The sequence below is a fragment of the Conger conger genome, chromosome 1 (genome assembly GCF_963514075.1).
Source record: "Conger conger chromosome 1, fConCon1.1, whole genome shotgun sequence".
Classification (NCBI taxonomy): domain Eukaryota; kingdom Metazoa; phylum Chordata; class Actinopteri; order Anguilliformes; family Congridae; genus Conger; species Conger conger.
In genome coordinates this window covers 62631203-62657580 of record NC_083760.1, presented here as the reverse complement: position 1 = coordinate 62657580, position 26378 = coordinate 62631203, and the positions used below count along the sequence as shown (strand labels likewise).

General features: G+C 47.5%; 1 protein-coding gene across 3 annotated transcripts in view; it reads right to left on the bottom strand.

Moving 5' to 3' along the window:
• Positions 1-26378, bottom strand: part of rbms3 (RNA binding motif, single stranded interacting protein) — a 308178-nt gene that overhangs the window by 34358 nt on the left and 247442 nt on the right. For all 3 annotated transcript variants that reach the window (XM_061236859.1, XM_061236867.1, XM_061236875.1), the window contains 2 exons: positions 7613-7719; positions 3671-3714 (listed from right to left, as the gene is read on the bottom strand). In XM_061236859.1, coding sequence (XP_061092843.1) covers positions 3671-3714; positions 7613-7719 — 151 coding nt within the window. The remainder of the gene's footprint in view (positions 1-3670; positions 3715-7612; positions 7720-26378) is intronic.

The window sequence follows — 26378 nt, the reverse complement described above, 5'->3', positions numbered from 1 at the left end:
ATAAACATTCTTTAACCATCCATATGAATAAATATAAAGTTTGGGCCTGTATTATAACTAGTTTTCTAAATATAGGGACCCAATATGAGTCTAAAATGAAACCAAATAATCAGAAAACTTTTCAGTGTTTATTCACTTTTACTCTACCACATCATATCACCATCCAAGACATAGAATTACTGCTAAAAGAATGAAAAGAATATACAAAGAACACAGTGAAACATACATTACATAATTCAGGGAAAACAAGGCTTTGCTTCCAACTTTGAGGTCACCAGACTTAATAATGATGTCACAAATTTAGAGCTTATTTGGGGACATTTAAGGAGCTAGCAAGTTCCAAATTACGTTTTCTATGTGAATTGAAAATGAGACCTCCAATGCAACCAATATGTTAGACAGCAGTCTATGCTGGCTACAGTGGACCCTAAACATTTGCATTCAAAGCCGTGTTTAACCTTCAAAGAGCCCAATATGTTTCAGCCTGGTCTTTGCTTGCGAGGATGCAAGCTGCTGCGGGGAGATGAGAAGAGACAGGTTTTTGTGGAAAATCCTAGGACATTCTAAAGCTCTGAAGTTTTCTGATAAAACGTCACAAACTTGTCTCATTGCATCTTTAATCCGCCGGGCCTGTGCATACTGAAACGGTTTGGCATCCTAGCAGTAGTCTGTTGGGCCTTCACAAGCCAGTTAAATGCTACGTAAAAGTAAACTGTCACAGCTCAAAATTAAGGTAGACTAAAGCATTTTAATGATCAATATCTAAGAACCAATCCTACTACATATTCATTTAATTCAGCATAACTAAACTACCCGTTCCATTCCTATGTACACAAGGGATATGGCTATATGGATATGGTGTATGTGGTGCAGTTCCAATCTTAATTCAAATCTGCATTATCAGGTGAATTGTTCCGTAAGTAGGCTACATTGCTTGCATTTGTTGTTTTTGATGCTTTTATTTACAACCCTGGTGTAAAATCCAGCTATGACCAGCTTGAAATGATCCGCTACCAGATGTTTCAAAACATACACTTGAGCTGGTCAAATCATGTTAATTATGAGGCTGGTCTGAACTGGTTAACCAGCTAACAGCTGTTTCATAACCTAGCTTGAGCTGTTTTTTTCAGTGGGGAACACACGGATATTAAGCAGATACCTTGTGGCGCAGCCACTGGTAATGTACAATATCTGCCAATGCTTAGCGAAAATAAACTAGTGCTTGCATATGAACGAATGAACAAAAACAGTGCGACACACAGAGTGGACACACAGAGATGAGCGCCTAATACAAACAAGCCTGCACTCCCATGTGATCCTTGTTCATAGTATGTTATCTAACAATTCCACTAAAATCTTTTTTCTAGTCTGGATTTCTTTACCCTGATCCTGGAGGGCCTCCATGCACTATGGTTCTGGCTAGTGGCTGTCCCTGTTTTGCCTTTCATATTATGGTGTGTATCAAATCTGACAGGGAAAAGGACCAAGCCCAGACCAAGCCATGTGGTTCTGCTCTATCAAACACGCATGCCTTTCCCTACAATGCAGCCAGGTTATGGAAACTCTCCTACAGCAAGGACTAACGGCTGGCTCAAATAAGCTTCACTGTTTGTGCTGATGTATTTATATGGAAGGCAGACGCTGCAAAATATTCTCGCCAAACTCAGCAAAACAGAGGGGAGAGGAAGAGATATATATACACACACACGCTTTTGTGCGTGTGCATGCGTATGTACATACGTATGTATTTGTACGTGCACACTCACGTCTGTGTGCATTTGTGTCTATGTTTCTGTGTGACATTTGCTCATAATTTACAGCAATATTTTCAACTCCGCTCAATATATCATTGTATATCTTCAGTGACCTGGTTACATGTATTACTCTTATTAGTCTGCCATACTGATTTCTGAGTCATCACAGTGAACGATGCGATGCGGTGGTGCGCTGCGGAGAGCAGCACGCTTCCATGCGCGTAAACACGCCCTCCTGAAGCGCAGCGCAATGACATATGGAGCAACACGCCAATGTCACGTCTCGCATTTGTTTAAAAATGGAAATACAGGCAATTAAAAACAACGAATGAGGCCGGAAAGAGACAGAGAGCCAGAGGGCGTTTAATATCCAGCAATATTTACGTTCAGCCTTTCAGCGTTAATCATGTTGTTTAATTAGGCCGTGTGCCGGAAACACACAGCAGAAGCACCTCGCATGTTATTTATTCGGGGCCGCTGGCTGTCTCTCCCACTGTCATGGCTGACTGTCACTAGAACTTTCTGCTTCATAAAATGTAGCCAATTACAAGTGTGCAGTATTTATGTTATAGAACATCTTGCAAAGATGACCCCAATACCCCTTTGCCCTTAGCCTCCTCTTAATGGAATCAGTTTGGCTGTCACATTGCCCCTTTTACTGCCGCTATCTTCGCCTTTACAGGCAATGGCTTTCACAGGCTCTCGAATTTAATAAAACCACTTGTGTATTGGATTTGAATTTAACATTCACAAAGTAACCTGAAATGTGATATGAAAGTCTCGATCAGCAGAGCCCGGCAAGCCTGCGTGTTTTTTTTAGAACTTAAAGGGACAGCTTCATGTGTGGACAACAACAGCTTATTCTCAAGACAACAACCCATGGATTATTTCAATATGGGATTTTTTTCTTAGAATATGCAGCATGTGCGAGATGGATACCCATGTTTCAGTGACACGTTCATCAATCTCAGGCAACAACCAAGTCATGCAACACATTTGCCATTAGAGAGACAAGTTTTGACATAGGCACACTGCCATATTTTTATTTATTAAGGGAAAGGAAAATGCTTTTTCAGAAAGCCTACACTCATGTAGAGAGAGAGAGAGAGAGAGAGAGAGAGAGAGGAAGTGAAGGGAAGGAAATGGAGGGAGAGTGAGCAAGATTTAAATAATGTTAAAAGAAACGGAGAGAGGAGAGTGCCCATCCCTTACATCCTTCCTGTTTCCTCACCTCCTATAGCCTCCTGACAATTTCTCTCCCAAGCGCTTCCGCTAATTATTGCTATTAGCATTTTATACTTGTTTAGTCATGTGCCAACGGTCATATTCTATTATTATACAGGAAGGCCACACATTCACATGACACACTGAAAGCCACACTCACAAACACACACACACACACACACACACACGCACACACACAAACACACACACATGCACACACACACTCACACACATACACACCAAACAATAGAATCTATTGGAAAGTGTCTAGGGACAGTCAGCAGCCGATACAGAAGGACGCTGTGGTAGCTCCTGTAAGGTTTGGCCACAGAGAGCGCTTTTGGCTAAAGCAGAGAAAGCACTTCCAGTTTCCCTCTGCGCTGTGCACATGATCACACACAGGGAGGATAACACACACACACCTCACGCATTGGGTTCTGTGCACATACACAAACACACACACACACACACACTGCCGTGGGTGGGCAGAGGCCAAAGGGGTCCTAGTGCAGCCTGTACTCGAAAAATTTGACACTTTCTGAAATCCCTTCAGGCTCAATTTTGAAAAACACAGTGCATTAGGACAGTAACTGCAGGCATATTACATGCATCAGGGTCACAGGGATGGCAGAAATAATAATCATAACAACAATGATGAAAAATACAGGAACAACAATTAAAAGCTTGCTTACCCGTTCTGCATAGCAGCAGGGTCGTATGTTAATGCCATGCTTGTCTGAAAAACGGGAACAAAACCATTATCAGTGTTTGTGAGCAGCACAAAGATTTGATTTCCCCAAAGGAAAAAAATGCACACACAACACAGTCCTAGCCTTCATAAACATTGCTGCTTATAGACACTGTGCAAGAAATACTACATCCGGGCCATTTACTTGAGTAAAATCATTAGTTTGGCGGTGAGGCGGTAGTGGAAGTTATTTGGTGTTGCGCAGCTGGGAGAGGTATTGCTCATGTTGACACCACCAGGGAGGGTAAATAATCCCAGGAAGTAAATGGCACTGCTGTTTGCTCTATATTGGATTTTGGCGGATCGCAGGCAGCGGTAAGACAGAGGCTCTCTTCCCCTGCCTCCCCTAGCCCCGCTCTCTGTCCCAGCCGGCCCGGTCTTAGCAGGCCTGCCGACGAGCGCACATCCCGCCAGATCCGTTCCGCTTCGTTTGCACATGCGGGGCGAGGCGCCGCGCGGTGGGGTGGGGTTCTTTTCAGGAAGGGTGGGTCATGAATTTCAGTCCGACCGCATCTCGCTGGGAGCCGAAGCGGAGGCGGGAGTGATTGGAGAAAGAGTAACAGCACAAAGGAAAACTTCAAAAAACACTCCTTGCCGCCAACTGTTTCCTCCCCCACACAAGAATGACTGTGACTGAAAGTGCATTTTTAGTCTTGTAATACGACTTAAGATCTTAAGACTTTTCTCTCAAGTAGAAAATACAATTTATTTTAAGTTAGCTAGTGTTTGCTTGACAAGTTATATTTCCTTATTCCAATGGCAAATCTTGAAATGAGTCAAACTGTTTTCTGTAATTGGCAATAGTTTTGTATTTTTTTAGCAATAACAATATAAGACTAAAATAGATGTTATTTAATGGTTTTTGCAGTGCATCCCCCAAATGTCTCTAAAGCCTGCCCCAAAAGGCACCGCAGACCTGAAGGGTTCGAACTGAGGGAGGGAGCTGCCTGCCTTTTATTGGACGGCTGGTAGAGAAGGCATGGCAGTGATTGGGTGTGGCATGTAGCACTGGGCGTAGTGTAAAGGGTTGTTTGAGGACAGGCACTGCACAGCTGTGGGACACCTGCGTTTTGGCGGGAAACCAACGTGGTCGCGGGTCCGATTATAGGGCCTCATTCCTCATGCTGAAGAAAACGGGAAAGCCAGCTTTTCTCCCCAGAGAGAAACTAAGGAAGTGTACACACTCTTTTGGCATGCTCCCTCCTTCCCTCCCTATCACGCTTCCTCTATCTGTTTCTTTCTCTCACTCTCTCACCCTCCTAATGGACTATCCAATAATTATGTTTCTGACTACCCAGTGGCAATTGGCACTTTATTATATATTAATGGTTTTTGTTTCCACAAATAAATTCACAGCTGAATTAGCCTTTTCAATAGTCAACTCCATTTTAGTGATTGAAACCCACAGTCTCATATTGTGATGTTGAGTCATGCTGAGAGCCACAGCTATCGGCAATCCAGAATCCTCTGTAAAAACGATACACTCTACACTGATGCTAGGGCATGCGGCAGTTCAACATCATTAGTAATACCCAAATAAAACTCGGAGAAAGACAGAAGCTGGTAGCTGGTGAAAGGACCTTCTATCTGTGCATGACAAACCAGGTCACATGACCCTGCTTAGCCAGTACTGCTTAGGCCCTGGGGTGTAAGTCACAGATATGACCCAACAGAACTGGACACACAGCAGCTACAGTGGAATGCCAATCGGGCAGCTAGCCACATAAGACAGAGCTGGCACAGGGCAGCTCAAACAGCAGGCTCTCTGCGTTCGCTTGTGTTCATCCCCTGTGACCAACCACAAAGACGCCGCTGCTCAAACATAATGGCAGCTGCAGCTCTCTGGCGTTAATAATCAGGTATTATTTCCCCTGCTTATTGTGGGATGAATTAACTCATCTCAGGATGAATGAAACGCTATTAAGCGCGATGCGTCTGAGAGCAGTCTGAGAGCGAGCGCAAAACGGCTGACAGCAGCGGTTTGGGTCTGCGTTCTGTTGGGCCGACAGCTTCTCCTCCCCCCGAACCCTCTCCGCACCCTCCCTCTCTCTGCCTCGCCATTTTCCCCCGAACGGCGCGCTCTCTCTCAGACAAAACAGCACGGACTGGCACGCAAACAGCTCGGCGCGAGTCTTCGAGCTTTGGACTTGTCTGAAAAGGAGCGAGAGCGGCGTGTTGCAGGAGGAGGGTGGCGTAAAGGCAGCCTCACACCGTGCGCTCACACCTGCTGTCGCACCGCCTCGGTCCGCCTCACAGCCAGCCGTCTGCAGCCCCACAGCGGCCACGGCGCCCGCTCAACGCCCGCTCAACGCCCGCTCAACGTTCTCACAGCGTTAGCAGTGCGTTAGCAGTGCGTTAGCGCCGCTGCAGAAACTGCGCAGGAGCAGGCACACTCCTGGGAATCTGCGATGATTTATTGTGAAAGATGAAGCAATTTAACTTCGGCACATATGGAACCATTTGGAGTCAGATGAAAAAGGAATCGTTTTTTTTTGGGTGGGGGGTTGGGAGAGCTTGCCTGTGTAGGGGACGTACAGGGCTTTTTCACTTCTGTGAATTCAGTACTTAGTTATTCATCAGAATTCACCGATTTATAACTTAAGAAAACAGTGGCTTTCACATGACGTGCCTTTTTTCCGGAACATTCCACAGTTTAAGAGCGCAGGGACCATGAGTGGGACCCCTTCCAGGAATGTGTGTAATGGTCCTATATCAAATGACTTTCCTCGAAATCACCGTGTTTATTTAACTGATAAAAGAGAGCGTTTCTCACATGCTGTTGTTATTAGGTCTGACCTTTTGATTGAAACTGAAAAGCATTTCAGCATGGGCCCGGGTTCAGTTGTGACTAAAATAGTGTTTACACACTCATCCATTTACAGATCCGCTTTCAGAATTTACGTCTCGGTTTGGAAACATTGTGTTCTGAATTTCCACCTTTGCCTTTTCCAAATGATTCCCCCCCTCCCTGTGAAGGATACCAAATCGCGAACACCTGGCTGTGGTCTGGGGGTGGGGGTTGGATAAATTTGTACCCTGATAATGTTTGACCCCGAGAGAGCCGAGCCTGCCTCTGATAGACTCTTATTAAGGGCGCTGTTGGCAGGGCAGGCCGGGGGTTCATTTTTCAGGCACCACGCAATGGCAGCGCAGCATGGAGCGCGAGCTAGGATTATGATTTTGGGGGAAAGGGGCATTAACTGTGGCTCATTTTGGGGAAACAAGTGGAGAGAGATTAAATGGCTGGTTGAGAGGCATGTTCTTAAACGTGCCCAGATGTCAGCATTGGCTGATAACATTACAGCCTGGGCCCTCGCCACCAGCAGGGTCAGGTGTTTCAGTCCTGTTTCAATTCCATTTGATTCAATTCAATTCATAACATAACCCTGGTGTAAAATCCAGCTATGACCAGCTTGCAATACCAGCTACCAGCTTGAGCTGGTCAAACCAACTGCAGCCCAGCAATGCTTGCCTTTTCCTACCACTAAAGTGTACCTAAAGCTTAGTTTGCCTAAAAGCTAGTATCTAGTACCATATCAAGCCTGGTCTTGAAAACTTTTCTCGCAGTTAAACATTTAGTGCTACTAATTGGAAAGACTGTCCTCACGCCTGACTCCCAGGTAATGGTAGGGTGGTAACCAGCAATTCTCGGACCGCGATTTGATGATCCCTGGTGTAAAGTAAAGGTAGAGTGGATATAAACCAAATGTAATGAGAAATCTCTTACAGCAATCCCAATGGGTTGAGCAGGTTACAGTCGGAAGTCCAAATGAAGTGGCGCATAGTGAGCAGGTTAGAGAGGCAGGGCGGTACATCTGTAGCTCCAGGATGTGTCAAGGCATGGGCATGGTTAACGGTTTGGGGTTAGCTCTTAGAGGGCGCTCACCTCTCCTTCCCGGGGCCACGGTCGTCCATTCTGGGGGTATTTGGTCTGGTTTTGCCTCTTCTTCTGTCCTCCGTCTGCAAATTTGCACAGCAAAGGCTCGGAGGGTGCTGCAGAGAGGGCGAGAGACAACACTAATCAGCCAATCAGCTCCCCTCGGAGATGATTAAAAAAAAAAAAAAACACCAATCAGTACCTGCCTTAGAGGGGGAGAGGCACAAACTAACAAGCCTCTCCAATCAGTGGAGTGGCTGGAAGCAAGACTGGGATGGGAGACACAGAGGAGGTACAGAGAAACTTCATAAGTTCACAATGCCCTTTTGAACTAATGCAAGTGCATTGCTGTATACTGTTGAGATAATAATGGGCCTAATCACAGTGGTAAATAACCTAAGGACAGAGAGAAGCATAGTTTCTTTAGGGTTTCATTGTTTGCAGATGAGCAGGGGTGTAACAGGGCTTTTATCAGTGTGATTCATGTACAGCACCATCAATTACAGAGCCCCACATACAACAATAACAAGGACAGCCAACATAATGAACCTCCCTTGGCTCTTGGTTCATTCCATGACCCTGAGCAAATCTTTCACTAAAAAATAGAGTATGAAGTCAAGTGGCAGGTGGTTATTTGAACGATGGAATGACATACCAACTCTCACACTGTGGGGGGCAGGGGGGGGAGGACTGGTTTTCAGTGAAGTTGACTAAATTTGCGAGGGGGTTTGGCAACCTTGGTGTCTTATTGCAGCTGTTTTATGTTAGTGATATCCTGGCTGCCGACGCCAGCAGTTGAAAAGCTCAGGTTTGAGCCCCCATCCTGCCTAAATGTCACCTGACACCTGACAGAGGCCCTGTCCCTGTCCTCACCTTAACATTATGAGTACGCCCTGCACAGACGGTCAGATAACCAAACACAGGAGCCTCAGTCCACCTCCCAAAAACTCCACACAAACTCCCACCCACAGTCTGCACCTAACACAATAACCCACTGTAGAAGGTGCCAAAGACTGTCAAACAGGAGATGGTAAGAAAAAAGAGTAACATCAGAGAGCACCAATACCGCAATATATACCTGAAATTGGTAAAAGACAGAAAAACTCAGAAGGTCTGCTTGTTATGGCACCTCACTTTTTGGTGCTGTGCTGTTTATGAGAAATTCCTGCAGTCAGTTCGGTCAGTTAGGCTTGCCGTCCCGGCCGTAAACGCCGTTGGGCTGGCACGCAAAAGCCCCCGCGCATCTGCACATGACTCACCCGCTGACCTGAACCGTGACGCATGATGCGGGAAACGTTTCGCGTCCGAGTCAGCAGCTGCTAACGAGACCCTCGGAGACCACTTAGTTTAAAAGGCTGGAACTCTGTGTTGCCATGGAGAAGAGTAAACACGCCTTTGACGGACACACACTCCCTTCCCCTCACGCCGTCTCGTGAGCTCTTCCCCTGTCAGCTGGCAGCGAGAGCGACGGGCGAGGTGCGGACTTCATCTCCTGCAGACGGACACGAGCGGCGGGATGGGAACGGATTTACGACGGCAGGGCGGGTACTTGACGGGAATCTTTCTGAACTGCTCTCGTTTGCCACTTGACCCAGCGCAATTCTTCAACAGCATTACAGCGGGTCACGAGGAGGAACCCTGATTCGGCAAAAAGGCATTGGCGCCACACTCCTCAACCAAACCCAGCCAAACCCAGCCCTGCAATGCGATGTCAAATCTTTTTTTTTCTCTCTAAAGTAGAAAATATTAGCTAGTTGTTTGCATTTTTGTCACCCCATTGGCAAACCTTCAAATTAACACAACTCTCTCATATCATTGGCGATATCTTTGTATGTATTTTTTCTACAGAAAAAACACTAAAAGACTTTTGGGACAGACTTGTTTTTTGCAGTGCAGCCCTTCCACTGAACAGTTGCTTTCAGAAGCGTACTGTACAGGCTTTATTGCAGCGTGAGGCTGTGATTTCCCTTTCACAGGGACAGATGAGTCCCACTGGACCCAGGGAACGACGGCCTGCTCATACGAATGAGCCGGGCGTCATTCAGGTTCAGAGAGAAAGCCGGAGCTGGGAGCACGATGCTGTCAGGGGGGGACAGGCCTGGCAAACCAGGGCCAGAATTACAGGGACAATCCCACTGGGCTATTCTGAGGAGGACCTCTCACAGAAACCAAAGAAGAAATGAATGTCCTCCTGAGTCCTTTACAAAATACAAGTCTTGTATGACAAAAACATGTTGCATTGAAAATATAATATAAATATGATAGATTATTTTTATTGTCCCCTGTAGTGTAGGTTTCAGGATGGTAGAATATACGGTTGAGATTGAATCAAGAGCAGAGACTCTAATGAACAGTTGGGTCTCAGGAGAACGTGGCTACAGTGAACCAGGAACTGATAAACATCGCAACCCAGCTGAGGGACAGCCCTGTAATTACTGGGCTTTAGTAACAACTGTCACTGACCACTGCCCAAGCATGACCCTGTAGCTGTACTTCATATTCAATATCACTTCCTCCATCTGAGCAGACCTGCCGGGAGCAATTCCACCTTGATCTGTACAGGAAACATAAATCACATCCTGGAATCAGATGCCTGGTACGCTGGTTTAATTAAAAATTCACTGACCAAGAAATTGATCCGGAAAAACATAAACCGCCACTGAAAACCCTTCCCAATTTGTGATGTTTGATTGGGTCTATGGACCGAATCTAAATGGCTGCTTTATTTCTGTGACACCCATGATACTGCCAGTCAAAAATGATGCTCAAAACACAGCTTTTCAAACACAAATCAATTATTCTTTATTCAAAAATGCAAGCTGAATGATAACACCACAGCAAAAGTAGAGATAATTTTTTTTTCTCAGCCCTGAAATGGTCAGAATTGAGGAGTGGAGTGTGTGTGTATGTGTGTGTGTGTGTGTGCTTGCCAGGGAAGCATAAGGCTGTCTTTGTTTGGACCATCAGGTGGTCCTGCTCACCTGGTGCCAACAGGTGCAGTGGTAGAAAGGGTGAGCCCAGATTGGAGCCAGGGGAGCCTTTGTGCTTATCACAGTGTGATATGTGTGTCTGTCTGTGTGTGTGTGTGTGTGTGGTGTATGTGTGTGTGTCCATGTGTGTGGGTGTGTGTGTGTGTGTGTCTGTGTGTGTGTGTGTGTGTGTGTGTGTGGTGTATGTGTGTGTGTCCATGTGTGTGGGTGTGTGTGTGTGTGTGTGTCTGTGTGTGTGTGTGTGTGTGTGTGGTGTATGTGTGTGTGTCCATGTGTGTGTGTGTGTGTCTGTGTGTGTGTGTGTGTGTGTGTGTGTGAGTGTGTGTGGGGGGCAGGGGGCGAGTCTTGTGTGTGTATATCTGTTGTGTGTTTTTTGGTTTTTAAAAAATAGCTGAATTTTGAATTTGAACGAGGGAGGGTGAGACAGTATTTGCCTGTGTATGTGAAAGAAAAGAGAGCGAGACAGAGAGAGACAGTCGAAACATCAACAACACTCTTCTCATCTTTACATTGTCAGTTTTGGAGATGCATTGTGGCACTGTGGATAATCATCAAGAGACAGTGAGTGCCAATGACAGCATGTATTACTGTATTATGTCATACCACAGACAGGCAAAAGGAATGTCCTCATCTCTTCCTTTCTCTTAAAAAGCACTGCTCATTCTGACCCCACAAATGACACGATCGCACCGGTGACATGTCACTGCCACTCTAACACATGCAGTAACTACAATATATTTGAAGAGAATAATTGCTTCGCTGAGTCATCCCACTACAAATCTGCTATGCTGACAGGAAACTCATTCCAAATTTTAAGTGATTTCACAAAGCACTTAATACCTCATTCTGAATACTACAATCAGCTTGACAAATTAAAGGGCTACTGGGAATGCAATGTTTTAGCATATGAACAAATATGAAAGTGTTTGAGAAGCGTGCAGAAGTGTAAGCATGTACAGTATGCTTATATGCATGTGCAGTTAAATGCAAAAGTATTCGGACAAATACTCCAGTATTCGCTCTATACTCCAACATATTGGATTTGAAGTAACAATGAATATTAGAGGTTAAAGTGCAGAGTGCATTTATATTGAGGGTAATTATTAGGTGATCTGTGTAGGAATTACAGTCCGTCAGACATGCACGCGTGCACACACACTTATTTCAAAGCTGTTATGTGGCTGTTTCTACAGTGTATACTGTAAGATGAAGACTGATTGTGTATTTTCTGTACTGCACCTTCTATCCCCAAGTAAAGTTGTTGTGAAACTGAACTTGAATGGTCCAGGGTATCCTGTAAGTACAGTGTGTGGAGCTAAATGTCTGTAGGAGCTAGCCTAAGGAAAAGCAGCTGTGCCCAGCTGTGTGTGGACTTCAATACCCACAACCCCAGCACTGAAAATACCAAAAAATAAACCAATCTAAACAACAGTATTAGTCTCATATTTAGACTTTAGACTTTTGCTGAATAAGACAAAATATCACCAAAGCCATGTGACAGTTTGACAATTCTCCAATGGTGTAAGAAAATTTCACTTGTCAAGCAAAACTTAAAACAAGCTAATATTTCCTACTTGGCTGAATAAAGTAAGATCGATTTTAAGTCTAATTAAAGAGTAAAACACTTGTTAAGACAGACTTATTTGCAGTGCAGGCCAGGCCCTTTACACTGGGAGTTGCCACCACAGGGATGCTCGAGTCTACCAGGAACAGACTGTCCAGACCTAACCAGCACCGCAGTAAAATAAGGTGACACCCTGGGCAGAGGCAAAGTAGCCTGCCAGCATGCCTCTCAATCTGGCATTATGTGTGTGTGTAAGTATGTGTGTTTCAAAACATTTACACAGGCAGGCAGTTCCTACCGCACTCATTCCCAAGGCGTATATTACATTTCGCGTCTCGTGGAGGCAGGGAGGGGAGGGTAGGGCAGGGGGACATGTGTTTCTAATAAAAACCCGGGCGTCATTCCCACTCGTGTTCTCACCCACTGTCCTGCCCCCGCCCCTGCAGACAGTGCCTCCCCCCGCCACACCTACCGTACGACCCGTCTCCGCTCCCCGCCAAAACAATCTGAGAGATTTAAAGCAGTCCCCTGCCTCCCGCTCCCACAGTGGTTCCAAGAAGGGCAATTAGTCGGACCGCATTGGGAGGGGTCAGGCGGGGAGGGGGGGCTCGTCTGGCTCGATCAAGCTCGTCAACAAAATGGCCGCAGATTGAGAGCGAGTGGTTCCCACAGCACTGGCTTTACGACGCGTTCATATAAAGGGCAGCGGGAGACTTATCTGGTCATTAATTCCTTCCACTCTACATCAGGGGGTGAAGCCCTGACAAACACACCAGGATAAACTGAGAGAGACCCAGCACTGGACCTGCTGAGGACAGAATGGAACAGGCCTAAATCATACTCATTATTATTAAAAGGTGGGGGGTGATTCTGTCCACAGCAAGGCTGCAAATTAGGTGATGGGAAAGGTGCTGTTTGTAATTACAGGCCTAGTGGGTTGTGCGTTTTTAGTGGCTAGTGAAAAAGACAGGTGTAATACCTGCCCCCCCCTCCCCCTCTGATTCACGTGCACACATACACATACGCACACACATGTATACGTGCACACGCAAACCAACAATGAAGTGAAAAACATTCATGATTACATGGAAAGGAAACCAATTTCTACCTTTTCGTCGTTTTTTTTTTGCTTTTGCGTGGATGGCTATAGAACAGGGAAAAGGGAGCCAGCAGCTGCTCACAAAACTCAGCCCTTTCATCCTGCAAACATGTTGGCTGATGATGAAAGCAGGATCTTATCCAACTTTTGTTAAAGCAGAATGAACCAATCAGGGCCTCTTAATCCCTAGCCTCACTGTGGGCTGGGTGTGTGTGTGTGTGTGGGAGATGGGACAGCCAAACTGACTTACTGAATGACTGACTGAGCACATTGTAGACTTGTGATAAATCACTTCCTTGATGGAGACTCAGCCGTACCATGATTGGCTGTAAAGCTGAACAGTAATTGGCTGGGTATGGCAGTGAGACGAATGTTCTTGGGAAATGTGCCCCTGCATGGCTTTAGAAAGCACAGTTAGAGGAGGCGGGGCCAGCTGGGATAGACAGAAAGATGCACGGTATTTGCCAATAACTGCGTTTTAGCACAGATATCAATACACCCCTAGATAATTGAATTCCCTCTTTATTACATAAATAACACAGGTAGCCTTTGAAAAACTTGTAAATATATTCTGAAGCACAGATCTGTAGTGTGTGTATATGCATAGGTGCGTTTGTGAGTATGTGTGTGCGCGCTTGTGAGTGTGTGTGTATATGTGCGTATGAGAGTTCTGTTGCTGTAATTCTTTATTATCTCTAATAAAGTCTCTTCATCACCAGCATTCAGGCTACACTGCAGGGTTAATGCACTGATCCCAGTGTTGTCTCACATAAGTAAATCCGTTTTGCTTATTCATTACCTGAATCCATTAAGCAGTCCCATATTCCCAGCATATGTAGTTTTTTTCCTTGCGTTCACTTATGTTTTAAGGGAAAATCAATGCCCCTGCTTTCAGACCGCATAAGGCGAAGCCCTTTGAACACACATCTCATGAATGTTGCATGTGTGTGCATGTCCTTGTGTCCTGTGGCCTTGTTTACACTCTGTACGAAAGCAGCACTTATGACACTGAGTGCTGGGTTCAGCTCTGGAGCAAAGCAGCAGGAGCATCACTAGTGGCCTTTTAACTCTTGGGTAAAAAGTCATTCTTGAGAAAAATCCATATTCTCCCTTTACACACAGGCACGCACGCACACATATACACACACACACACACACACACACACACGTATGCACACACAGGCACCCGCACATATACACACACAGATACACACATGTGGACACACACACACATACATACACAGATTAACACACATGTGGACACACGCGCACACACACACACACACAGTGTCTTCCTGGACACTCTGAAGGACCTCACAGAAGGAGGTCTCACTCTTAAATTCTCACTTAAATTCTCACTGGAAAGGAGCTCTGAAAATGGCTGAAACGCATCACACGTCACACTGACCTGAGGGTCTGCTGGGGCTAGGGGCGAATTACATCAGGACGGCCATGGCGACCAGTGTGGGATTTACGACAGGCTGGAGACCCTCAGGCCAGGAGGCCACTGGGCCAAATCCCGAATGGGGGAGACACCGTTATATCTCTTTAAAATGCATCTTTCCAGAGCTGCACCATCCACACAGCTGGGTTTGTTCTTGTGAGGTTGAGGAGGTGCGGAGAGCCAGGTGCGACTAAGGGGGTGACCCCTTGTAAGCGGACCCACAAACGAGCCCGCCACTAAGACCCCGGGGGGGTAGAGGAGACAGCACTGTACACGGAGACAACTCCGCACAAATAAAAGAAAGAGCCCCAAATAACGGCTCAGGAAATAAAAACTACCCTCCAAAACCAGGGCGAAAATCACAAACGAAAAATGAGTGCGTAAAGGCTAGCACTACTGCCCCGGACCGGGGAAAACCCAAAATAAAAGTACAACCCAGTATAAAAGACTGGGCTAACGAAAATAAAGACTCAGGAGTCGCAGCTCCGAAAAAACACACAAACCAAAATACAAAATACCGGGGACAACGTCCCTCACCCACGGACTCACACGAGCCGAAAACAAAACGAAACAAAGAACCAAAGAACCTACAGGAAGGCGGCCGCAGTGTACACACACTAACGTGCAGACCCCTTCCTTACCTTTTCTGAATACTGAACCAGCACAATACCGGACTCGAATGCTGAGTCTTACCATGTGCTAATACCGGCCAGGTGGCAGAGCGAACAGTGACACCGAAGCGAAGACTGCGGGGAAATGCGGGCTTTAAGTACCTTCAGGAGGTAGGCATCACGTAAGCACTAATGACCATCAGGTGAAAGTAATAAGTCCCCTGATGGCCACAACCAGTACTACCTCCAACCCTGACAGGACCCCCCTTCTAAGGAGCGGCCCCAGACGCTCCTTCAGCCCCCCGCCTGCAGAACTCATGGATGAGCTCCGGGTCCAGAATGTTCCTAGTGGGGACCCAACAGCGCTCCTCAGGACCATAGCCCTCCCAGTCTACAAGGTACTGTCTGCCCCTGCCCACGCGACGCTCAGCCAGGATGCGGCGCACAGTATAGGCCGTACCCCCGTCAACTATCCGTGGAGGCGGTGGAGGAACCTCCGCCGGGGCCAGCACGCTGGTGAATACCGGTTTAAGGCGTGAGATGTGGAAGGTGGGATGGATCCTCATGGACCGGGGCAGTTGGAGTCTCACCGTAACTGGGTTGATCTTCCTGACAATGCGGAAAGGGCCCACATAGCGGGGGGCGAGCTTCCGCGACTCCACTCGCAATGGCAGATCGCGAGTGGACAGCCACACCCTCTGCCCTACCCTGTAGGAAGGAGCTGAACGGCGATGTCTGTCGGCCAGTCGCTTCTGGGTAGCAGTAGCCCGTAGGAGTGCCGCCCGTACTTTGCTCCAGGTGCCACGGCACCGCCGAACAAAAGCCTCAGCGGAGGGCACCTCGGCCCCCTTCTCCAGTTCCGGGAACAATGGCGGCACGTACCCAAATTGAGCCTCGAAGGGTGAGAACCCGGTGGAGGCGTTGCGCAGAGTGTTGTGCGCGTACTCGGCCCACGCGAGCTGACGACTCCAGGACGTGGGGTTGGCTGCGGCTAAGCACCGCAGTGTGTTCTCAAGCGCCTGGTTAGTGCGCTCCGTCTGCCCGTTGGTCTCAGGATGAAAGCCCGAGGACAGACTTACTGAGGCCCCTAACAAGGAGCAGAACACACGCCAAAACCTAGACGCGAACTGGGGTCCGCGGTCAGACACCACATCCTGGGGCAGACCATGTAGTCTGAAGACGTGGTCAACTACTAGCCTTGCGGTCCCCGCTGCCGACGGTAATTTTGGTAGCGCCACAAAATGAGCCGCCTTAGAAAACCGGTCAACTACTACCAAGATCACCGTATTGCCTTCAGATGACGGCAGCCCCGTAATGAAGTCGAGGGCCACATGACTCCATGGGCGTCTCGGGACCGGTAAGGGTCGTAATAGCCCTGAGGGGGGTTGGTGCGATCCCTTACTACGGGCACAGACCGGGCACGCGGCCACAAACTCCCGAACGTCCTTTTCCATCCCGGGCCACCAGAACCGCCTAGACAAGAAGTCCTTTGTGCGGTGAACCCCGGGATGCCCTGCCAGCCGTGAGGCATGTCCCCACTGCAGTACCTGGGACCGAACCCCAGCAGGCACGAAAAGGCAATGAGGTGGACCCCCCCCTGGATCCGGCTCGAGGCGCAACGCTCCTCGCACCGCCGCCTCCACCTCCCAAACCACTGGCGCCGCTATTTGCTCCCCAGGGATGATAGGTTGAGGAGTGTGCTCTCTGTCTGTGTTATCAAACACCCTGGAGAGGGCGTCGGGTTTAGTGTTTTTGGAACCGGGACGGTAGGTCAGCGTAAACGAAAAACGTGCAAAAAATAGGGCCCAGCGGGCCTGCCGCGAGTTCCGTGTCTTGGCCGACTGTATGTACTCTAGATTCTTGTGGTCAGTCCATACAGTGAATGGGTGCTCCGCCCCCTCCAGCCAGTGACGCCACTCCTCCAGAGCTAACTTGACCGCCAGCAGTTCCCTGTCTCCCACGTCATAATTTCTCTCGGTCTGGGACAAGGACCGAGAAAAAAACGCACAGGGGTGCACTTTTTGGTCTAGAGGGGACCGTTGGGATAGAACAGCGCCCACCCCCAGCTCGGAGGCATCCACCTCCACAATAAATGGGCGCGAAGGATCTGGAGTTATTAAAATAGGTTCCGTGCAAAACCTCTCCTTTAGCTCCGCGAACGCCGCTTCCGCACGGGGGTTCCACACAAAGCGCGCTGGAACCGTCTTCTTCGTAAGCGCCGTGATGGGCGCGACCACCGTGCTAAAACTTCTGATAAAACGGCGATAAAAATTTGCGAACCCTAAAAACCTCTGAACCTGTTTTATTGACGTGGGCGTAGGCCAGTTCTTAACGGCCGCTACTTTCGTTGGGTCCATCTCAATTCTCCCCTCAGACACAATGAACCCAAGAAAAGACACCGTATTCGCATGGAAAATGCATTTCTCCGCCTTGACAAATAGGCGCGCCTCCAAAAGACGCGTGAGGACCTGGGTCACGTGCTGAATGTGTTCGGTGTGATTGTTGGAGAAAATTAAAATATCGTCCAGGTAGACGAACACAAATCTCTCCAACGTCTCCCTGAGCACATCATTTACCAGTGCCTGAAATACTGCAGGGGCGTTAGTAAGACCGAACGGCATAACTAGATATTCGTAATGCCCGGTGTGGGTATTGAACGCTGTTTTCCACTCATCGCCCTCGCGTATGCGTACAAGATTATACGCATTACGGAGGTCGAGTTTGGTAAACACAGATGCAGATTGCAGGCGCTCGAACGCGGAGTTCATTAGCGGTAGGGGATACCTATTTTTAATGGTTATAGTATTTAACCCTCTATAGTCTATGCAAGGTCTCAGGCCCCCGTCCTTTTTTCTCACAAAAAAGAACCCGGCCCCCGCTGGTGATGTAGATGGTCTAATAAATCCATTAGCTAATGCATCGCCAATGTATTCGTTCATGGCCTTGCTTTCCGGTGCTGACAACGAATACAGCGACCCCCTAGGTGGCGACGTTCCAGGGAATAACTCGATGGCACAGTCATAGGGTCGGTGCGGGGGTAACGTAGTGGCTCGCTGTTTGCTAAACACCTCCGCTACCTCCCTATATTCCCTGGGAACGTTCTGCGGAAGAGGAAACGTAACAGCCCCTATCATCCGCCCCTCCTCTCCACTGTCAGAGTCCTGCAAGCCTCCCTCAGAGTCCCGGTCAGTGACGTCACTGATCTCCCCCTCGTCCACGGGAGGACTCCAGTCACAGACGGAGTCCCACTCCAGACTCTCCGCCTGCGCATCTGACACCTGAGAACTAGCCCGAGGGCTGGGGAACCCCCTAGCCTCCTCCTCGTCCCCCTCAGAGTTTATATCGGTCTCTACGGGTGGGGCTGCGGGAGTGTGCGTCTGCTCAGAGTGATTGGCGCACTGCGGACCCCACCGGGACACCGGATTGCTCCGGTCTCCCCAGTTTATTCGGGGTTGATGTTTTACTAGCCACCCGTGACCTAGTACAATAGGGTACACCGGAGACTCCACCAAAAAAAAATAAATGCGCTCCCGGTGCCCCAGAAACGGAATCCGCATTACCACCCACTCAGTAATCTGACGCACAACCCCGGACCCCAACGGGCGACCGTCCAGCGCCGTGATGGATTGGGGCTGTGGCAAAGACCGAACCGGCAGGCTCTGGTGTCTTGCCCACTGTCGGTCGATAAAATTGTCAACTGCCCCGGAATCAATAAAGGCGTTTGCCCGAGCCTCACCCCCCTTCCACGTCAAGTTGACGGGGAGAAACGTGCGAAAGCTAATACCTCTTACCAGTCCCACTAGTGACTTTCGCTCCACTAGTGGGACTGCGCTTTTTCCCTTCAGGTCGGGGCAGTTTCTAATTAGATGCCCCGGTCGCCTACAAAAGAAACACAATCCCTCTTTCCAGGGACGTTTCTTAGGGCGCACCAGAGTAGCGCTGTCCACCTGCATAGGTACCTCCCCTGTGTGCGTGTCTTGTGCCCCCACGGTACTGACAGCCTTGCCTGGAGGAAGCGGAATGGGCCAGTTGGACCGACCTCCCCTGCCCACTCTCTCCCTCTCCCGTTCACGGACCCGGTTGTCAACGCGGATAGCCGCGGATATTAGCGCACCTAAACTCCCCGGTGGCTCCATGGTAGCCAGGGCATCCCGGACTGGGTCAGATAATGCGCTAGTGAACAAGGTTATGAGTGGGTCGTCCGCCCACCCTGTCTCACCTGCCAGAGCCTGAAATTCGACAGAAAACTCGGCAACACTCCGGGCACCCTGCTTTATCCATGTCAACCGAGATGCCGCCTCTCTACCCGTGACATCGTGGTCGAATACACGCGTCATCTCCTGCATTAGGAGCTGGGAGTCACTCATGAGGGGAGCCTGACCGCGAATCAACGGGTCTGCCCAGGCCAGAGCCGTCCCCGTCAATAGAGCCAGAATGAACGCGACCCGAGCATCCTCTGTGGTGAAACGTGAGGGTTGAGATTTAAAAAAAATTAGGCACTGGGAGAGGAACCCCCTACATTTCCCTGCCTCTCCACCATACCGCAAAGGGAGCTGGAGCTTGGGCTCCCTAACCACCGGTGTAATGGGTTGATAAGTAGGGGGGGAACGGGACGATTGGGAGGTGTCAGAGATGGGTGCAGGTGTAGGAGAAGACCGAAACTCGCTGGCTAATTGCCGGAACGTCTCGGCGAGTCCGAACAATACCTCCTGCTGTTGGTCTAACCTAGTTAATATCTCCTCCTGCCGTTGAAATACCCTGGTTTGCTGCTCGGCAGTGGCAGTTTGTTGTGCACGCAACACTAGTAACTCCTGCTCCTGCCTAACTAGAGCAGCCTGCTGTGCGGATACAACCGCCTCCAGAGGAGAATCCCCTCCCACACTAGTCGCTGGCCTCTCCATGCTGGCTTCGGTGTTCTGTGAGGTTGAGGAGGTGCGGAGAGCCAGGTGCGACTAAGGGGGTGACCCCTTGTAAGCGGACCCACAAACGAGCCCGCCACTAAGACCCCGGGGGGGTAGAGGAGACAGCACTGTACACGGAGACAACTCCGCACAAATAAAAGAAAGAGCCCCAAATAACGGCTCAGGAAATAAAAACTACCCTCCAAAACCAGGGCGAAAATCACAAACGAAAAATGAGTGCGTAAAGGCTAGCACTACTGCCCCGGACCGGGGAAAACCCAAAATAAAAGTACAACCCAGTATAAAAGACTGGGCTAACGAAAATAAAGACTCAGGAGTCGCAGCTCCGAAAAAACACACAAACCAAAATACAAAATACCGGGGACAACGTCCCTCACCCACGGACTCACACGAGCCGAAAACAAAACGAAACAAAGAACCAAAGAACCTACAGGAAGGCGGCCGCAGTGTACACACACTAACGTGCAGACCCCTTCCTTACCTTTTCTGAATACTGAACCAGCACAATACCGGACTCGAATGCTGAGTCTTACCATGTGCTAATACCGGCCAGGTGGCAGAGCGAACAGTGACACCGAAGCGAAGACTGCGGGGAAATGCGGGCTTTAAGTACCTTCAGGAGGTAGGCATCACGTAAGCACTAATGACCATCAGGTGAAAGTAATAAGTCCCCTGATGGCCACAACCAGTACTACCTCCAACCCTGACAGTTCTGGGCTTCCTCCGGGGTCCCAGTAGCTGTATCTGAGCTGCGTTTGATCCTGCGGCATTCCGGTCGATTCTAAATCCCCACTGCCCACGACCCTCAGAAAGGGCAGCTGGTTAGCGCTGTAAAACATTACCGGACCGGCTGGGTGCATTAACGCATGAGAGAGACACACACTGAGGCTCGGCTGCAAAGAGCTCTACACTCTCCACTAGAGATGATAAACACATCCTGGGCTCTTCGGTTCTCTTCAAACACACAGTCACACTGCAAAAACTAAAAAATAAGTCAGTCTCAAGAACTATTCTTGTCTTATATTTTGACTTCAAATGCCAATGCGGGAAGAAAATTTCACTTCACGTCAAGCAAACAGCAACTTAAAACAAACTAATGTTTTCTACTTGAGAGAAAATATAAGATTTTAAGTCTCCTTACAAGAGTAAAACATTTAGCCTTGTTAAGTTGATGTTTTTTTTTGCAGTGTAGGGTAGGCAGCAGTGCTGAAATGAGGAGATGTTTCTGTGGGTACAAACAGCATGGCACTCCAAAGTGCTCCTGTCTGTGCTCTACAGGGAGAGACTGGACAAGGATACATTTTACTACACTGTCACCAAGGAGATTCTTAAGGATGGAAACCAAACAGCCGAGGAGGAAATTTGAAACAGAGAGACCAAACACAATGTTAAACCAGCTCCTGTTCCCCAATTACTGCTGGGAAGCTGTTTTAATAGCTTCTTGGCGATTTGTTTTCTGTTTGTTGTGTTGTACTGGTGATTGATGTTTGGTGCTGGGGTTGGCAATACCCGCCGTGCCCAGCAATTAACCACCGGAGAGGAGCGTCTGCGGGTGCCATGTCTCGACTCCCTCTGCACGAGACGGAAAAACAGAACCAGGCCCTGGCAACCACATTTACACTCCAATCTCCCTGCTCCAGGAGCACAATGCAGTATATTACCCACATTAATCACTGCTGCCACGGACATCCACCTCACACACATCCAGTCTGGCAAGGGGACCCAATCAAGCAATCACTCCAAAGTCTATTTGTGTGTGTTCTGAGATATGTGTGTATGCGTCTGAAGGGCTATGTATACTGTAATGTGTTCATGAATTTGTGCATGTGTGAAAGAGAGCATTTGTGTGTGTGGGTGGATGTCTGTTTGAAGCGTACGGTACACGTGTCTGTGTTTGACGTGCAGGCCAAAAACATACACTTGCTGTAGCACACATTGTTAAGTCGATTCAGAGAGTTGTATTGCAAGACTGTTAAATGTAATTAATGTGAACCTCTCTGCATGCAGAGCACAACCCTGCTAAACTATGCATTCATTATTATGTATTCAACAGTGGCAGAATCAGATTAATTACTTTTTAAAGAATCATAAAAAACACACAGGAAGCTGGTGCACCACTGGGACACAATTCACATGATGTTATAAATAAGCATGACGTTATATCCTTTCGAACATTCCCTCCTGTCCAACATTAATGCAATGGCTCCTGCATGGTGACAACCTACACTTGATCCATCTGTTCCAAACATAACGACACAGTGGAAGAATCCCTTCATTTAAATGAATGCTCCCCTCATTTGTAAAGCGCTGCTCCCCATGTTCTGCACCACGGGTGCCAATCTCAACTTCCTGCTTCATAATTCACACCTGATGCACCACGGGCAGCTTGGAAATCTTCATGTTAGCATTGGATGCTTTCAAAGAACCAAACATAACATGGCTGGTTATTATTAAGTGCATAAAACGCTTCTTTGGATGTGTAGTTCATCACAGTGACAGAGAAATTATATTAATATTGATTTTGAGTGAAATATTACTTTAAGTACCATAAAAAAAAAAAAATGAGGCAACACTTTACATTAATGTTACATGAATTGGCATTAACTAATGGATTTGTCAATCCGTACAGCTTTGTTTATGTATTTTTACATCATTAATTCTACATTAACACATTAACAACTACAATAGTTGACCTAATTCATATTGGAATTTAAAAAAGTGAACGCATTTGTTAATGGTTAATTAGTTATAAGTCTATCCTATGGTTTGCTAATGTATACATATTCAAGTAAGTAATACATTAGAAGTTAACATAATACATAAAAACAATTTCACGCTGAGTTAATGCATTTGTAATTAATTCATGCTAACAACTACATTAGTTAATGCCAATTCATCTATCTAATAGTAAAGTGTGACCGAACATTTTTAGGGTCTTTCGAGCACTGAGTGTTGCACTGGATTATTCAACACAACGACCTTCCAGACTGGCATGGGAGAACACAGTTATTTGCATGAGAGGGAGCGGATCCTTTACTCGGATTAGCGAGTCAGGACAGGAGGCAGAGGCACTGAGAGGAGCCCATTTAGGTGGCGGTGACGCTGATGGTAAGTGAAAGTAGGCGGAACCATCGGCGTAATCATTCTGTGATCCGACTCCCTGCTCCCCTCCCCAAAGCGTTGGCCACACCAGCCTGCCAGGCTTCTGCTAGCGACCTGTCAAGCTGACGCTAATAACGCAGGGAGGAACAAAGACTATAGGATTTTATTCTATTTTTAAAACACGGCTCAAAGTTAGATCCTCGAAACAACTTTTTGAAGGCAAGCAGAGCTGTAACACATTTATTTTAGGAATGGTATCCTTTCATATTTTTCCACTCCTGCAATAGAAACCTTTATTGCCCACAATTCCCATTTAGCTCTTCAGTGTGATTGATGCGGCTCGGACCAGAAACAAACAAACCTGCACAGAAAGCCAGATTATTGTCTGTTGGGGAGATAAGATTATAATGAGAAAGCGTTCTGGGAAATTGATCCTTTATAGAAATCTAACTGATTAACCATGACTTTAATAACCTTCCATGTCTCCACTGTACCCAGAGAGAGACACAGTCAGAACAACAAAGGGATTTAGCCTTTGAGAGCAAAGTCCATTAAGATGGAATATCTTAATATGGGTTTTCAGAAAGCACACTAGCGCGTGGAGCGATAATTCATGAATATTAATAACTGTGATTAGATTGATCACCATATGATAATCATCGGATGAATGACAAGACAAATTAAAGCAGCTTTCATTTTTATGCCATTTCTTTAATAATGCGAGGAGGTGAACATGGAGTTCAACAGCTTGTTTCGTTGTGCTAATGCCCTGCTGCAGCTAGGCTAAACTGGCATACTAAACATTCACACACGCACACGCACACACACGCACGCACGCACACACACACACAACATGCAAAATACAAACATGTACACACAACTACATGAGCCTGCAAATAGACACACAATCACAAATGTCTACTTGAAGACCAGTACGCATCTGTCTTAACTATAGGGGGTATATTGAAAATGTCTTAATTTTTCATACATGTCCTCCATACTGCCCCTGCCAACAGACTGTGGTGGTGGCAGAGTGCTGTTAATAAGCAGCATCATTAACACTTCTCCTGCAGCCCATATTACACACATTGTAAGAGTGAACACCATATGACCAAAACATCACGGTGCTGTTACGGTATACATATCACAGAGGAAAAGAAAGAAAAGACTGCACTGGAGTAAAATCCAGCTTTACCGTCTTGAAATTACCAGCTACCAGCTGTTTCAAAATGTAGCTTGGGCTGGTCAAACCATGTTGACTCTGCAGCTAGTCTGAACTCTGAACTGGTCAAACAGCTACCAGCTGTTTCAGAACCAAGCTTGGACTGTTTTTTTCAGCTGAGTGAGAATAAAAGAATAAAGGAGGAAGACATAACGAAGAAGTTAGAGAGCAGGTACAGACTGTAGATGGCAAGAGAAAAAGAGGATTGAACTGAATTAAGAGACAAAGCTTGTGTTGGAAGAAGAAAAGTAGCTATTGTGTGATGGTTTCTAGTCTTTGAAAGCCCAATCTAACACACAACTCTAGTGGGATGATGCAAAAGCCACCATCCACAGCTCAGCCAAATGTGGCTGCTATATATCTGGCTGCTGCTCAGACAGCCTCGTGGGGCCCTGACTGAGCTCCAGATCCCCAATGCAGGGTGCAGAATGCAGAACGCTGGCAACCCAGCTATGCTGTGCAAACCATGCTTCCCTGATTCTGCTTAATCTGAGAACTGGGGCTCCAGGCTTACACGTTATTAGTCATGAGGGAGGGGAGAGAAGAAATTAATTTGAAGCACATAACTGACAGCTTCAGCAGGGCTTTTATGACTCACCTTCTCTAATAGCGGCTTGGGACGCTTAAATTCTGGAACCTGTCCCTCTTGAGCGAGTGTGAGGGAGTGTGAGTAAGAGAGAGAGAGATAGCCAGAGAGAGTGTGTGTATGTGTGTGAGTGAGAGAGTCTATGTGGGCATGTGTGTGTGAAAGAGATAGAGAGAGAGAAAGAGAGATAGTGTGTGTGAGAGAGAGAGAGTGCATGTGCATTCATATAGGTGTGTACACGTGTGTCTATGCTCATAGATAATGTGGCATGTGTGTGTTTGAGCGTGTGATGACAGGGAATAGGCCCTGACAGACTGCTTCAGTCTTACTGGTTAACTGAGAATGATGGGTTTTGTAGTTTATCCAGCATTTCAGTCATTGAGCTTGATGTTCAATGATTGAAATGTTGGCTTTACTACAAATAGCAAGAGTATACGTCTGCCTGGGGGGGGAGACTGCCAAGAGTGGCAGGGACCTGACATGGTGTGGGTGGTTGCCAGAGCCTGAGATGTGGGATGCCAGAGGTCTGGATGCGGAGCGCACTGTACCCAGAATGGGAGGAGAACGCGATTACACTGCGAGCTGATGCCGGCATTTTCTACTATAATCACATTCTCGTGTGCGCACCCTCCGCGTGGGAAAGCTCATTGACTTCGACGGAAAAACAAGACCCGGAAAAACAGTGACAGTGATTACACCGTGAAGCCGATCGTTCAGACGAGCACGCTGTAAGGCACAGCAGGTTTATGAAAAGCTCCTTTGTCTGATTAAACCATACAAGTGGGGACCTTCCAGGAATTTAAGGTGGAAACACATTAATGCTGCTGTGTCCTGACAAAGACAGCTGTGCAAGTCAGACACACAGTCAGCAGGTCTGAAAAATAATCACAACGCAACTTACTTCCTCTTATAATTACTAGCATCCAAAATTTCGAAAATATGTTTTTGGCAGCTTTAAACAGAGAGCAGACAGTCACTGCATGGGCCCAAATCCGTCCACTGCGCATACTTGCGTTTCAGACCTTTTAACATCCATTATATGACATCACCAATTTGGCCCGTGTTTCAGGGAAACTGGGACGCAGATCCTACACATCTCATAATGCAGGCTGGTTACAACTGGGCGAAACAGCCACTCAATCAAGTGTGAAGGACAGCTGCCCTGGATAGCGGCCATGACCTTCAGCAACCTTGTGTCCTCAGCCCAGTGAAGGGATGTAGCCTTTGGGAGCAGA